General features: G+C 35.5%; 2 protein-coding genes across 2 annotated transcripts; one reads left to right on the top strand and one right to left on the bottom strand.

The window, feature by feature from the left end:
• Positions 1-534: 534 nt before the first annotated feature.
• Positions 535-8,449, bottom strand: BRIX1 (BRX1, biogenesis of ribosomes). The gene is made up of 10 exons (XM_006917798.3): positions 8,242-8,449; positions 6,024-6,135; positions 4,863-4,906; positions 3,250-3,320; positions 2,913-2,962; positions 2,733-2,806; positions 2,529-2,579; positions 2,292-2,393; positions 1,191-1,319; positions 535-950 (listed from the first exon to the last, which is right to left on the bottom strand). Exons 1-10 carry the CDS (start codon positions 8,398-8,400, stop codon positions 681-683), a joined length of 1,062 nt encoding a protein of 353 aa, XP_006917860.1. The 5' UTR covers positions 8,401-8,449; the 3' UTR covers positions 535-680.
• An 84-nt stretch (positions 8,450-8,533) lies between these two features.
• On the top strand, positions 8,534-14,802 carry RAD1 (RAD1 checkpoint DNA exonuclease). Its single transcript, XM_006917797.3, has 6 exons — positions 8,534-8,714; positions 9,169-9,433; positions 10,396-10,504; positions 11,832-12,090; positions 13,889-13,987; positions 14,335-14,802. Exons 2-6 carry the CDS (start codon positions 9,239-9,241, stop codon positions 14,516-14,518), a joined length of 846 nt encoding a protein of 281 aa, XP_006917859.1. The 5' UTR covers positions 8,534-8,714; positions 9,169-9,238; the 3' UTR covers positions 14,519-14,802.

The raw sequence follows: 14,802 nt of genomic DNA, 5'->3' as shown, positions 1-14,802 counted from the left end.
CAGACCTCCAGGACAGTAAACCCAGGGCTCTCTTTGCTTCAAATAATTCTTTCATAAAGGGAGAAATTCCAATATTCTGGAACCCTAAAACAACTGTCCCATTTTTCTTGTATTAGAAATTTAACAAGAAATCTATACATACTACTTCTAAAATAAATTTGTAATGTACAAAATGCTTTCAACCTAAGAATTTTTATTGTACTTCTTCAAGGTAAGAAAACAAGATGAGAGATTGATTTTCCAAGGCTTCTTTAATTGGTGACTCAAGGACTCAAACCTCAGTAAGATACTTTTACCAGTCTACCCCTACTATACTATCTGAAAGTATGCTTTCAAAATGCCTAATGCTTTGTTTTACAAGTAGTATTGACCCAATAAATCTGTTTGAATTTCAGCTTTGCTAAACCAACTTTTAATCCAAGAGTGCAAGCCTAAACCTTAATTGTTCTAAATTTTTAGTAATACCGAATAAGCTTTGAAAACAGAAATTAAAACAGATGACTTCTAGTGTTGTTTTATTTAAAAAAACACAGATACCACTGAAGCCACAAGATTTTAATTTTTCTTTCTTTGAAATGCCACACTAATTAGATAAGACAGTCCTGGATAATAAAAGTATTTACACAATGAATACAAAATAAATATAAAATAACTGAAAAGCAAATTAGTTATCCATTGATTCATTTTGCATTTCCACTATTCACTTTCTGTTTCATTTTTCTTTGCCTTTTGTAAACCCTTTTCTTTCTTGCTTTCAAATCGACTTTTGGCTCTGGTTTTACCCACTGTATTTCTATCGGTTTTTCCTCAGCCGGTGTAACAAAAACATCTGCAGTGGGATCATGTGGAAGAATAGTCTTTGGTTCTTTCTTTCTCAGTTTCTGTGCATCTTTAACTTGCTGTTTCTCTTTGTATTTTGCAGCTGTGATGGATCTTATGACACGCCGATGCTAGAAACAAAAAAATATTAAGTGCTTTTGAAATACAAATAAACATTTTATATATGGCAAGGACTTATGAACCCTTTTTCTCATTACCCTGTATCATTAAAAAATTAGTAATTTGCAAAACAATATGTAGCAAAAACCAAATTCAGTTTCACAGTTAACAAAATAGTTAATTACTTGACAGAATTATTTTGGCCAGAGTTTTGGGGCATTGAAGACCAATGAACAACAAAAACAGCTTACCATGTTTGGTGACTGGTAGTGAGGATTTTCATATAAAGTTGGTCCTCCAAAACTTCCCTGGAAAATCTTTATGAGATTTAAGACAAAACGAGGTCCTATTTCCACAAGAGCAGCATCTTCTTCTATGATCTTTAATAAAAACCTCCATTTTAGTTTGAATATACTATTTCTAAAAGGTATATGGCTATAACCTCATTACAAATGTGCCCAAAAAAACTGAAAATGACGGTGGAAGTGAAACTTAGTAAGCACCAAATCATCAGATTTTGTTACTAATCAAGCAGCTGTCATGGGAAAATAAAAACATTTTCTCAGTCTGTCCTTTTAAATTGAGTAATTTAAATCTGGTTCACATCATGCCTCTCAAACGTATAAATTCTTGAAAAACTAATTAATTTTTTCAACTGCGACTACTATAACAAAATGTACTGAAGCACAAAACAGGTAACCCTTTAAAATTTTAAATCAATCCCTAAGTTGTTTTTACAAATCCAATTCAAATTAAATTAAAAAGTACATAAAAGTATAGTACATAGTCGAATTTATTTTTGAGTGGCTAATGAATTGAGGCAACTTCTGAACTACAAATATTAACACTGTGTATTGGCTCAGGTATGTCTGCCCTCAGAGGTTAAGAAGAGAATATGTTTAACTCACTTTGCAGGGTATCCAATATAGCAACACAGGACAAGGCCAGTTTAATTCATATGCCATCTGAAATTTTGTCTTAGTGTTCTTTTCTACCTCTCCACCTTTCTGCAAGCTTATTATCCTGCCAAACTCCTGCTTCAAGATTTCCAGAATCACCTCTCCTCCTGAGTCACTACTGTATGACTCATCAAATACTTCTCAATAAATGCTTTCTGCAGAGGTTTTGTCTTTCTAAGTCTTAATCACTACCCTCCCCTCGCCCCAGATAGAGTCTAACCTCTTGAGAGAAACTTACATCCTTAACAGCACCTAGCATAAATCTGGAACTCAATTACCTCATGGATCTTCAGATTAATTTCTTTTTACAAAATTAAATATGTAGTAAATATATAATGGCGCTATTTGTCCTAATTTATTTCAAAGTATAATTAAAAACTAATTAAAGCTAACCTGAAAGTTCCGAAACCATATCCTGTTATCCAAAATGGTGAACGTAAACACATGGTCCACAAATGGCTGGCTTTTGGGATGATACCGTGGTGTACTAAAAATCTAGGAAAAAAGTATACGTTCCTGATTTTACAATATAACATGTATATATTAGTTTTAGATAGCTGAGTTAAGAAAAAGTCCAAAAGAAGACACACACTTATATCACCAAAAATGCTCTCTAGAAAAGATATTTACCTGAATTAAGAGTTCTTTTAACAAAGCATAATGTGGTAATTCATCAAAAGCCTAAAAAAAATAGTGAACATATTATTTGACAAGAGCAGAGTGCTCTGTTTAAAACTGTGTTTATTAAGTAAAATGAATCATACAACTATACCCACTACAAACGACAATGAAAAGTAAGAAAATTAGACTTCATATACTAAATGAAAAACTTACAGGGTCAAAAGACAAAAGGGGCCGAGAACCTTTCAAACAGTTTCCAGTCATCTTTAGTTCAGCTAGGGTATGAACTAGAAAAATTATAACAACAACAAAAAAATAGTTATATCTTTGGCACAACTCTCCCAAAAGATTTTCAATTTTCTCATAAAAAAAATTTAAATTGAGTCAACTTACTATTCTGAACTAGAAATTTAGCAGATGGTCCATGAGGTGAATTTGAAAGCCTGAAAAATATGAAGGATGGTTTTTCTACTAAGTAGAATTTAGAATGCAGTAAATGCTTATTATGTTTCACAGTTAAAAAACAGAATGTGCTCATAATATTCATCCATTTAATTTTCTTTAAAGGTTTCAACGTTTGTGAAATCATAGTTTACTTTATCCCCTGGCCCTGCTTTTTTTTACAAAAACAAAACAAAGACTGAAAGGAGTCTGCAATAAGAGGTACAAAGAATAAATTCATTTAAAAGAACAAATTCCACTCCGGATCTTACTTAATACATCTTCTTACCACATATAGAGATCTTGTTTCTTCTTAGCTTCAAAATAGATACACTTATTGCAGTTTTTCATTTCACAAACCTAAATGGAGCAAAGTATAGAAAAATGAAGTAGATAATAGAATGAGAACTAAAAGCAATTCAATGCAAATAATACCTACATTCTTCAAAAAATATTTAAGCAGATTAATAGGCTACAAGGTCTAAATCTAGGTAAACTTATTCATTTACAGAAAGAAATCTTTCAAGTTCCTCTCAGATAGTCTTCTTAAGGTAAACTAGATGCTCTGCCCACCTCTTTGGTGCAAACATCTACTCTCTTCGGCCAAGCATTTTAAAGTAACTGGTCTCACTTCTGGTTACTGAGAACCTCTTTTTCTGACCAGTCCCATGTACAAACTACAAAGACTGAAAACAGATGCTCTAGGAATAAAGCACCATATTAGCTTTACTAATCTTAGGAGAATACAGTCCTTGTGGAACCAACACATCCTTTATAATGGTTATTCTGATTTTTAACTCTAGTTTTTTTAAGATCAAGACATTTACGTTTTCTTCTTCATTAAAACTATCATATCTGTCATTTGGTTCTATAAAATCACCAAGGGACTGGTGAAAAGCATGTGTATACAAAACCTATTCCAAGTTGAATTAAACTTCAACATCTTGAAGGTTTACAAAGTCACAATAGAGAAATATATATGTAAGCAATACAAGAATGAAGTCCTGTACAACTACAGTATTCATAAACTATCTGATATGATATTCATAAATCCTAAACTACTTAAGACTTTAAACCTAATAACTTAAAAATGCTTTTGTTTCTTACTGGTTTTAGAATAAACAGAGCAACACTAAGTGGGTTTTCCAGTCCAGCTTCAGTTGCTGGAAGCTCATACCATTATTTTTCCTGTCTTCGCTTGAAATTATAATACTTGTTTATGGCCTAGCTCCCCCATCAGAATTGAAGCTCCACGATGCCAGGGGTGTTGTTTTGTAAAATACTATTTCCACAGCATGGAGAGTGATGCCATGATATAGCAGAGGTGCAAAAATTTGTGCTAAATGAATAAAAGCCTTTCTAATAGCTAAAGAAAATTATCTTTAGAAAATTCTGCTAAGTTTTTAAAATCTGCCTTAAAATGTAAGGTTAGTATCTTCAACAACACTGAAAATTTAACATATCACTAGTTTGTAATACCTTAACAGCAAATACCACATGTATCACTTTTAATACTGACAAAATGCTTCTTACAATGTGGGGTTTTAAAAATATTTAATAAGTTTTTAATTTTATTTTATATATATTGGTCATTTTACCATGCATTTCACACTACACTAGACATAATGAGAAAAAAAAGAATGAGATAGAATCCTCATCCTCAGGAAATATCGATATGCTTATTTGAACTAGATTAATATAAGAACAATCAAGAAATAATATATACTGAAGCACTAAACTATAATACAAAGACGATAAATATTAAAAAAAATTAGAAGGTAGTTTATTGAAGATTTAATAATATCTGTCTTAACAATTTAAAAGTCACAGCGTAACTAACTTTAAAATGAAGCATCTTCAGTGCTCCAAAATATTTTGTACTTAATTATTTTCTAAAATTACCTCGTTAATCACAAATAACTTATCTTTACGATCCATTTTAGTATCTATAAAAAGAAAAAAAGAATAAGCAAATAAACAAAAGATTTCGAAGCTACTTCAATCAAATCACACATGCTTTCTAGAAAATTATTTTAAGTGTTTTCATAATCAAGTTTAAATGAGATTTTATTAATATTTAAGATGATTGGATCTGAAAATACGACCTCATTACAAATCCTGGTTATTTTTTAAATGTAAAAATGAGTAACAAAAATAGTCCTCAGGAATTATAAATAATGATGTAAGCAGTGTTTCTCAGACTTTATATATTCTATGAATTCCTTATAAAAATGGAAAAATTCTCACAATTGAAGACTATGGTCTGAGATTTCAGTTTAAAGAACATTCACTTAAGAAACTAAAATTTTCGAAGTGACGAAAATTTCTTTCAATTTTGAATCAGTTGCCAAAGAAAACTAATAAGAAAAAACACATGGTTTTAGATTATCATAGGAAAAAAGAAACCAGTACAAATTAAAATTTCTCTTATTAGTTTCAGAGATCTGAAGATATAACTGGGGATATCAGTTTGAGAAACACTGATCTAAAGAACCAAGTCATTACCTAGAATTAAAACCAACAGCATCTCCCAACACAGGCACAAAGACAGCTACATGACTGCACTGCCACAGATCTAATCTTAAAACTAGATGTTCTTCACTTGCCTGTAAGATATTCTATTGTTAAAAGGATTAGCTTGGCCCCAACTTAAATATATCTGAAATCCTACTCCAGGTCCATTAATTAAAAAAAAAAAGTTTTTTGTTTTTTTTGTTTGTTTGTTTTTTAAATGCAGAAAGCAGTACATTGCAGTCCTGAATCATTTAAAAGGACAAACCATGATCTCTGAGAACATCACAATGAAGGCATCTCTGGACCTTCAAGAACTGTTTCAGTAATTAGATATATCTGTTTAAGACAGTGAAGAGAATATCTGATAAATTTGCAAAGGATTTATGACAAAATGTTAATTAGAAAAACTTGGCACTGAAAAGATACACTTCTGAAGAACAGTGGTTCTTTATCTCACAAGACTGAAAAACTGAAGTGTGACTTGAAGCAGAAATATATAAACAGGCAAGTTTATAGACATGAATTTTAAAGTATATGACATAAAGGCACCTGCTTTAGAATGAGGCATCAACATTCTTAAGTCTTGCATTAAATGTCTTGTTCTGAAATTTATTCCTCTGGAAGAAAAGATGAGAATCCGTTCCTTATTTTTCCACTTGCCCTGAAGAAAAAGAAATTGTTAAAAGATTTTTAAATCTCATACTAAACTCATACTGAACCGACCTTGTTTGTTTGTTTAAAGATAAAACTTCCAAGTAGCAAGTCAAACAATCCTACCTAAACCTTTAATTTGATCTCTCAGTAGCATGTACTGAACCCAGCGGCCACCCAGAAATGCTCTCATTGGCTTCCTTTCCTTTTTTGTTTCTTTTTTCTTCAGTCTCTCCAATTCCTCCTCCTGTCTCTAACGATTCTCTTACCCTCTTTTATTTCTGTTCTCACCAGAATAGAGCTCTCATTATCATTCCCACAGCTTCAATTGTCAACTCCACAAAAAAGGTAAAGAACTCTTTCCAGCTCTACCAATCTCAAATTCAATTCTAGAATATTTAAACCTTAAACCTGGTATATTTGTTTATTACTTATTTTTTCTGATGTCACCATCAGGCTTTGAATCTTCCATCTGTCCTTATTCTCTCATATCATAAGCACTACCAAATGCTGTCAGTTTCTCTTTGCAACAATTTGTAACCCTTTCCTATTTCCACAGCCCTCCTTCAGATCCATATGATCTCATGTCAACTGCAAATAATCTAAATGGCTAGCCTTCCCAGCAAGGAACTCCTCCAATATGCCAGGCTAGCACTAGCTTAATCTTAAAGCACTGCTACCTCCAATCACATCCTTACTAGAAAACCCTATTCCTGGGTTTTCTAAACAAAGTACGAAATGACATACTTTTAACACTGAATTCTAGAATACATTTATATTTTCACCTCGGATTGTCCCAAATCAACCCTAAACTTTAGCCAATCCAACTGTTTTTTAAATTTTCAGCAGTTCCCACACTTAAACATCTTTGATCAGTTTTTTCTCTCTTCCAGGTATTTTTCTCTCTCATTTCCGAATATGGAAATTCTGACTTACTTTGAGATCCACCTCAAAGGCTAAATCCTTCCTGATCCCTACCCAGATAATCTTAGAGTAAAAGTAATCTCTATCTTCTGTACTTTGATAGAATTTTTTATATTATGACTTAGACCACTAATACTATATTTCTTGCTAGATCCTTCAAGGAACAGTGTGAGCATTTGCTAAAAATCTATTAGAAGTCCAGCTTATTCTTCACAAAAAGTAAATATTTCCTTCCTTTTAATATGCAAATGAGAAAAAGGCTCAAAATTCACTGTTAATAGCAAAGGTAAAATTTAAACTCATCTCTCATTCCTCAGAGCTAACGCCTTTCCTAGTACTTGCCACCACAGTCATTTAATTATTATCAATCACTGTGTGCTAGGGTACTATGCTAAGCTGGGGCAGGGGGTGGAGGGGGCATGGAAATCAATAAATCAAAGGCACCCCTTGTCTTCACCGTATTCGATCTAGCTTATGGAGCCTTCAGTTGAATGAAAGTTAGGTCCATTCATATTCACCTTCTTTTAAATAAAAATCGTCAATTTACATGAATTCTGTTTTCTTTTAAATTCCAACATTTCAGGAAAATGAGGTCACGTTCTCCGTTTGCAATTCCAAAGCAGGGGAAACCCAACTTTGTACTGTGCCTGGCACGTTAAGTTTGTTAAACACAAGTAAAGCTCGTACCATTTACTCTACCTTTCGTTATCCCTTGAGAGTTAAAGATTAAAATCACAGTCCCAAGGACCACAACTTTTAAAAGAACCACATTACAAGGTTCCAGGATCCTTGACTGACAATAGTTAACTAGGGCAGAATATGGGTATACTAATCACTGTAAAGGATATACTCCATAGAAATAACAAGGAAAAGTTCTATGCTTCCAAGGAAAATAAAATAGCTAGGAGGCATAACACTGGAACTGAGTAGTACACCATAAGCCGATTTCCCATAAGCCGGGTAAAAGCTCTGAAGCCCGCCCAGTTGCTCAGCAGGCCGCATCCAAGAAAGCCGCCACGTGCATGAAAGTTAGATGTAAACGCAGTGGCCTGTCCGGCCAGGAGAGCTGAGACCCAGCTCCAGCAACACCCGAGTAACTCCAAAATCCGCACAGCCGTACTTAGGTAGGTAACTCCAAGAGAGGCGTGCGGAGCCGCGGCCGCAGGTGTAACCCGAGGGTAACCCCCTCTACCTTGCAAACAGGGCCTGGGATACGGTCTCTCTCTTCTTCTTCTGCCTCCTCTGCCATGTCGCGCTGCTTAGCTGGCGGCCTGGCATCTTTTTCGTTTCTTTTTGGCCTCTTCGCTTTAACCGCCAAGCCTCCACGCCGTTTTCTCTTGGTCGCCGCCATCTTGCCTCACCGCCTTGGCTCTTGGACTTCCTTCCGGCTCTGCCGCTCGCTCCCCTTTCCGATCTCTATGGTACCTCCCGCTCGGCTCCGTGGTCCTCCAGCTCTCTGGTGCCTTTTTCCGGTCCCTGTGGCACTGCACGCTCGGCTCTCTAGGCTTCGTTTAACTCCGTGGTGACGGTGGCCGAGGTGGCCAGCTGATCTAAAAAGGGTGGCGGGAGTTGCTCCACTTCCTCGCCAGTTCTCCAGGGTCTGCAGGTGGCTCCCCGGTGACCTGGCTGGGAAGGGCTCTCAGGTGCCCGGGCCCCACTGCAAAGGTAGGGTTTCCGCGCCTTGGGATCCCGGGACCAGTACACAGATGCCGCCCGCGGCGGGCTGGTGAACCAGGTTGTCTGGGACTCAAGGAGGATCTTCTGAGGAATCCGGGCCCACCCTCCCAAGTGCCTGTTCTTTTAGATGAAAGGTGTAGAGCGCTGGACAGCTCAAAACCGACTGGGGATACGTAGCCCCAAGTAGAACTACAGAGTTGGTGGTTTTCATTGTTCACAACTTTTCATGTGTAACTGTCCCCTTACTAATGACAAGGAAACCGTAGTTTAGAGAGATTAGTAATTTCCCCCAGTGACAGAGACAGTTAAGTGGCAGAGGCGGGATTCAGTCCCCGGTCGGCCAAGTTCAACACCCAGGCCTCTTCCACTTGGCCACAGCGCAGGTTGAGATCGCGGGCCTCTTGCCAGCATTGACGGGGAGTTTATTGTTGAATCTCATCAGGTGTTTCGTGATCCACGGGAGCAGGTGTTGACCCCAGGAGCAGCCCTTAGGGCCGAGAGTGCACTGGAAGATGCCCCTCCTAAACCAACAGATCCAAGATGAGAATGATTACAGCTTGGTGGCCAGCCTCGACAACGTTAGGAATCTCTCCACTATCTTGAAGGCTATTCATTTCCGAGAACATGCTACGTGTTTCGCTACTAAAAATGGAATCAAGGTTACAGTGGAAAATGCAAAGTGTGTGCAAGCAAATGCTTTTATTCAGGTATTGAAGTAGACACCTTAAAGCCTGTGACATGGTATTTCTCATCCAGTTCAATGAATTCCTAAGGTCTTAATAGACATTTAAGATAGATAACATCATTATTTGAATTTTTTCTCTCATAGTAACAAATTCTTTTCCCATCTTGTTTTACAGAGATAATGGTTAAAATAATGTCTAAAAATTATTAAGCTAAATTATAAGCCAGACACTCTTCTGAGTGTTTATATGTTTAACTCACTTAACTCTCACAATAGTCCTATGAAGTAGGCTCTGTTATTATTTCTATTTTACAGATGTGGAAACTGAGGTACAGTTTAAGCGATTTGCCAGCAGCACGAAAGCTTACAAGCAGCTGAGTTGGGATGAGAATCCAGAACATATGTTTCTAGAGTATATGCTCTTTACTACTACACCTCCCTATTAAAAAATACATTTTTTTCTTTTTATTGGTTATAATATAATTTGTTCTTACAAAGTAATAATTGTATGGTTCAAATTTCAGATTTAATTCAGCATTTTTTTTGGTGAACACCTAAGTGTACAGTATGACTTCAGGGATAAATAAAACATGGTTCCTGACCTCAAAAGAAATTGAAAACTAATATCATTCATGCATTATTAAACTGTTTGGCTATTTTCCAGATGACCTTAACTGTACCGATGGCCATGAAAAGGAGACGGGAAAGTCACATGGGGAATAGTTTAGATCCAAGAAGTTAGATGAAGGACCTTTCATAAAGTTTTACATGGGACCTAAATGACTGTTATACCTTTACTGAGTAGTGTTATTCTAATGGATGATAGTTGAAAAAGCTTATGATTTTTTGATTGGTAATCAGAAATGATTTTCATGGGATTAGCACAATATTATTTTTTTAAACATGTCAAGTGAAATCTAAAACCTTATGTGTAAGTTTTCATTCTTTAATATATATTTTTTCATATTTTACTTTTCTTCATAGGCTGGAATATTTCAAGAGTTTAAAGTTCAGGAAGAGCCTGTTACTTTTCGAATTAATTTAACTGTCCTTTTAGACTGCTTATCTATTTTTGGATCAAGTCCTATGCCAGGTGAACCATTTTATTATCATTATAATGACATAAGAGCATACAGAATGGTCAGAATAATACAGGAAAAGTTATTAGAATATAAGTAATATATGACTTGCCAATTCACTTTTCATCAGTCACAATCATGGATTCTGAGTACACAATATTAATAGAAAGTGTGCTTATGGGTTCATATTTGCAAAAGTATGTACATTCATCTTTTTTTTAATTTACAAAGCTTTTAGGGTTTTAAATTTGAACTGACCAAAAGAAGACTTTGAACATGTCAAATGTATCTAACAAGTAAAATATGTTTTAATTGCCTCTTTTCGCTAACTTGTCCTGTATTACAGTTAGTGGCAGAGAAAAATAGAAACCAGTTCTCCTGACTCCCAGTTTACTGCATTCAAAATTTGTTTGCTTTTTTTCCCCATTAAGCCTTGTTTAAAATTATGTCTATTTTCTTAAATGCTTTCCTTTAAAATATTTATATATTTTATTTGTTGTGGGATTTTTTTAGGAATAGTGAATTTGGTTGCTCTGGATATAAAACTAAGAAATCACTAGAAGAATAATTTCATTTCATAGGAAAAGAATCTGAGACTAGCTAGGGAAAATTCAGTTATGGTTCTCTAGAAAATATATTTTAATTTTTTATCGACAATTCCATTATTATTAATTATGCGTTTTCTAACGCAGCTGGATTTTCATCTGCTTCCTCCATTCCTTACTATGGCTCTCCATCCTATAGTAAGGAAGAGGAGCTTAGAATGTCCTGTCATCTTCTTCTTCCTCTCTAGAGGTTGCAGTTTTAAAATCCTAACCACTATGAACCACTCTCTCTCTTTCTCCCAATTTGATCTTAAAACTTGGGGAAATGTCTCCCAGTAGAAAAAGCTAGAAGGATCCTTATTATAGTAAATACACTGACATCATAGTACAGACTGTCAGAGCAATCCACTGTTGCACAAATTGAACCTTCAATAAATAGCATAGCTGGAGCAGCAACAACTCCATTACTTGCAGTATTGGACCATGTAGATTCTCCATCCCGAAATTATATATATAGATATAATCAATAAGGTATTTCTGAGGTCTTTTGACAAGCTGGAATATTTCAGAGAGTTACATTTTGTTCTGGTTCCTAATTTTCTTGCAGTTGTTTTTGGAATTGTCTACATACTGCTGTCATCAGGGAACACGTGATCCTTTCTTATAGAGAGAGACATACACGTATGCTAGAAATTGGATAGAATAAAGTATTCTTGAGGAGTTTTATGTTTCAGCTTTGGAAGCTGAACCCAGGGTTATAAAGCTGAGCCCAAAGTATGATTTACTTCCATTGCAGGGACTTTAACTGCACTTCGAATGTGTTACCAAGGTTATGGTTACCCTTTGATGCTATTTCTGGAAGAAGGAGGAGTGGTGACAGTCTGTAAAATCAATACTCAGGAGCCTGAGGAAACGCTGGATTTTGATTTCTGCAGCACCAATGTTATTAATAAAATCATTCTGCAATCAGAGGGTCTCCGTGAAGCATTTTCCGAATTGGACATGACAAGTGAGGTCCTACAGATCACCATGTCTCCTGACAAGCCTTATTTTAGGTACTTGAAAGCAGTGCAATTATAGCTAATGTAGTCTGCTCCATCTCTCTACTTGTGCGTTTGCTTAGGACGCAGAACTTTTATGCAAGTTCCTAGAATTTTCAGAACTTTGGAAAGCTTTTACTCTGCACACTTTTATTAGTCAGGAAGATTAATTCACTATTTAAAGCTTCATAATTACAAAGTGTTGGTTTCTAGAGGAGTAGCTCAGTCTTCTAATCATAATTTAGTGATCTTTTCATCGTACTAAACTATTGTAGATCTGCATACATCATGAGGGAAATTAGGCATAAACTTTTAGAAAAGGTGTTTGTATTATATCGCTTCTCTTTTTCTTTCAAGTTAGTACAGGATGCAAAAGGAAGTAGATGTTTTTCTATGCATGGTTTATTCACTGAGTATCTATTATTGATCGCCGACTGTGTGCATATCTACCTTATTAAGCATCACAAGAAAGAACAGCTTAAAATCGAGGTAAAGAGGAAATATGTGAAACAGCACAGAAGGACCAAAACTGCAAGGTAATATACATACTTAGGGAGCCAACACATGAATACGTAGGACTGGTCAAGGTAAGCTTCCTAAGGGAGGGCAATTTCCAGCAGGAAAACAATGTCAAAAACTATCAAGCTGCTCCTGATATTTCGACTCAGAAAATTATGAAATGGCAAGCTCTTTTCAGGATTAGAATCAATTTAGGGAGAGAATTTAAATATTTCTTCTCTTTTGAAATATTTTAGAGTGTTAATAAGTAAAGGATTATATATATATATATCTACTTTAGAAGAACTCAGAGCCCTTCCCATGGCATTAAGCACTTAAAAATTTGGCTCAAAGTCTGTAAAATGTTAACCAAAAGGGAAATCAGTAGAACCCTACTTAAGCAGTGATATGATTTAAGATTCTAGGCACTTAAACAGAGTATTTTAGAGGCTCCCCATCTAAATGATCTCTCTCAGCTTGGATTCGTGGTTACTTCACATTTCTAAGATGAGAAATGATTTGGTGGTATAGAACTGGGAATTGAAAATTTTTTTTCTAGATATGTTAAATTTAAGGTGCCTGTGACAACAGAAAGTAGTTGGATATATACAGAGCTCAGGAAGTCAGTCCAGACTGGACTAGTCTCATCCATGGCTGGGCATGGACAAGATAGCTCAGAGAAAGAGGTTACGTTAAAAGAGAGAAAAGATGGGTCCAGGGGCAAACCAGCACCGAGGTCTTCTATGATTGTGCTCATATCGTACTAATCAATGTGCTATCCCCATAGCGAATGATCAGTATGTTCTTGCAGATTAAGTAAACACATAAACATTTATAAATTGTCTGCACACAAACTGCTGATATTACCAAGCAAGGAAAACCATTAAACAGTCTAAAGAGTAGTCTGAGATTCAGAAAAGCCCGTTGCTTTTGGTGTGACAGTAAAGATAAGGAGCAGGACCTTAGGCTACATGCAGCTGATGTGGGTCAGGGCCTTCCATCACTACTCAGCTCTCCTCTATTATGTATTTCTGATTTAAGAATGAAGAAAGGTCAATATCAGAGTAGGTGTAAGGTAATGAAATTGAGGCAAAAACCTCTGAATTCCTTTTGGGCTGATATTTCTCAAAGCTATTTATTGGTTGCTAGTTCCCCTGTGGGAATCTTTATTATGGTGATTCTAATAGTGTGTTGTCAACATTTGTTTACGTACCCGTTTCACTAGAATGAGTTAAAGAAGTGTTTTCTTTATTTGGATCCTAATGTGGCTTATGCTGGACCAATGAATAAATGACTTGTTCATTTTCTGCTCTAGGTTATCTACTTTTGGGAATGCAGGAAGCTCCCACCTTGACTATCCCAAAGATTCTGATTTGATGGAATCATTCAATTGTAATCAGACCCAGGTCAACAGGTCAGTTCTTAATATAGAGGTTGCCAATAGTGTTGAAGGTAAGGTTAAATACCAAGTTTCTATTAAGTAAATTTTTTTTAACTCTCAATCTATTGATGAAAGTGTAACATTTTTTTAAAAAAATGAACAGTAAGGTGCTGAGTTTACTTGGGGATTTTGGATTCTAATAGTGGATGCAATTTTTTTTTTTTTTTTTTAATGAAGAGAAAATGTTAGCTAATTGGACAAGTATTGGATTTGATTCTTATATTTGCTACTTAGTAGTTCTTGGCTAATTTTTGTCCTTAGAGTTATGTGCACTGCTTTAAGTGTGACTAAATGACACCTTTTTACTTACTGTCCTACAGATACAAGATTTCTTTACTGAAACCCTCTACAAAGGCATTAGTCCTGTCCTGTAAGGTATCTATTCGGACAGATAACCGAGGATTCCTCTCATTACAGTATATGATTAGAAACGAAGATGGACAAATATGTTTTGTGGAATATTACTGCTGCCCTGACGAAGAAGTTCCTGAATCTGAATCTTAAGTATGACAATGCATTGTGACGTTTATGTGTACATTCATGACAGGTCATGTGCTTGTTCTGGGTTTAGTACTCTTCATGATTTGTTGTTGGATTTTCTCAAGGGAAGAAGCATGGAGAAGATAGGAGCAAGATCCCTGTACCCTCATAGTTGCTGTGTATTTTGTAAGTGTTTTCACAGTGTCATAGATTATCCAGTACCAGACTGTCCTGTGGTTCTGTCCTTTGAACTCATGGGAATAATTTTGAGCCAGGATGAATAAATTATATATTCTATTTAAGTTGGA

Source organism: Pteropus alecto, unplaced genomic scaffold (genome assembly GCF_000325575.1).
Source record: "Pteropus alecto unplaced genomic scaffold, ASM32557v1 scaffold127, whole genome shotgun sequence".
Lineage (NCBI taxonomy): Eukaryota > Metazoa > Chordata > Mammalia > Chiroptera > Pteropodidae > Pteropus > Pteropus alecto.
The sequence above is the reverse complement of the archived record's forward strand: the minus strand, read 5'-3'. Positions and strand labels throughout refer to the sequence as shown.

Excerpts from the sequence above, each read along its gene's own strand:
- BRIX1 (XM_006917798.3), bottom strand. The coding sequence starts at position 8,400 with ATGGCGGCGACCAAGAGAAAACGGCGTGGAGGCTTGGCGGTTAAAGCG. Across the intron at positions 6,136-8,241 it reads TCCCAGGCCCTGTTTGCAAG|GGCAAGTGGAAAAATAAGGA; the intron begins GTAGAGGGGGTT and ends CTTTTTCTTCAG. Across the intron at positions 1,320-2,291 it reads TATGGTTTCGGAACTTTCAG|ATCATAGAAGAAGATGCTGC; the intron begins GTTAGCTTTAAT and ends TTTTTATTAAAG.
- RAD1 (XM_006917797.3), top strand. The coding sequence starts at position 9,239 with ATGCCCCTCCTAAACCAACAGATCCAAGATGAGAATGATTACAGCTTG. Across the intron at positions 12,091-13,888 it reads CCTGACAAGCCTTATTTTAG|GTTATCTACTTTTGGGAATG; the intron begins GTACTTGAAAGC and ends TTTCTGCTCTAG. Across the intron at positions 13,988-14,334 it reads AATCAGACCCAGGTCAACAG|ATACAAGATTTCTTTACTGA; the intron begins GTCAGTTCTTAA and ends ACTGTCCTACAG.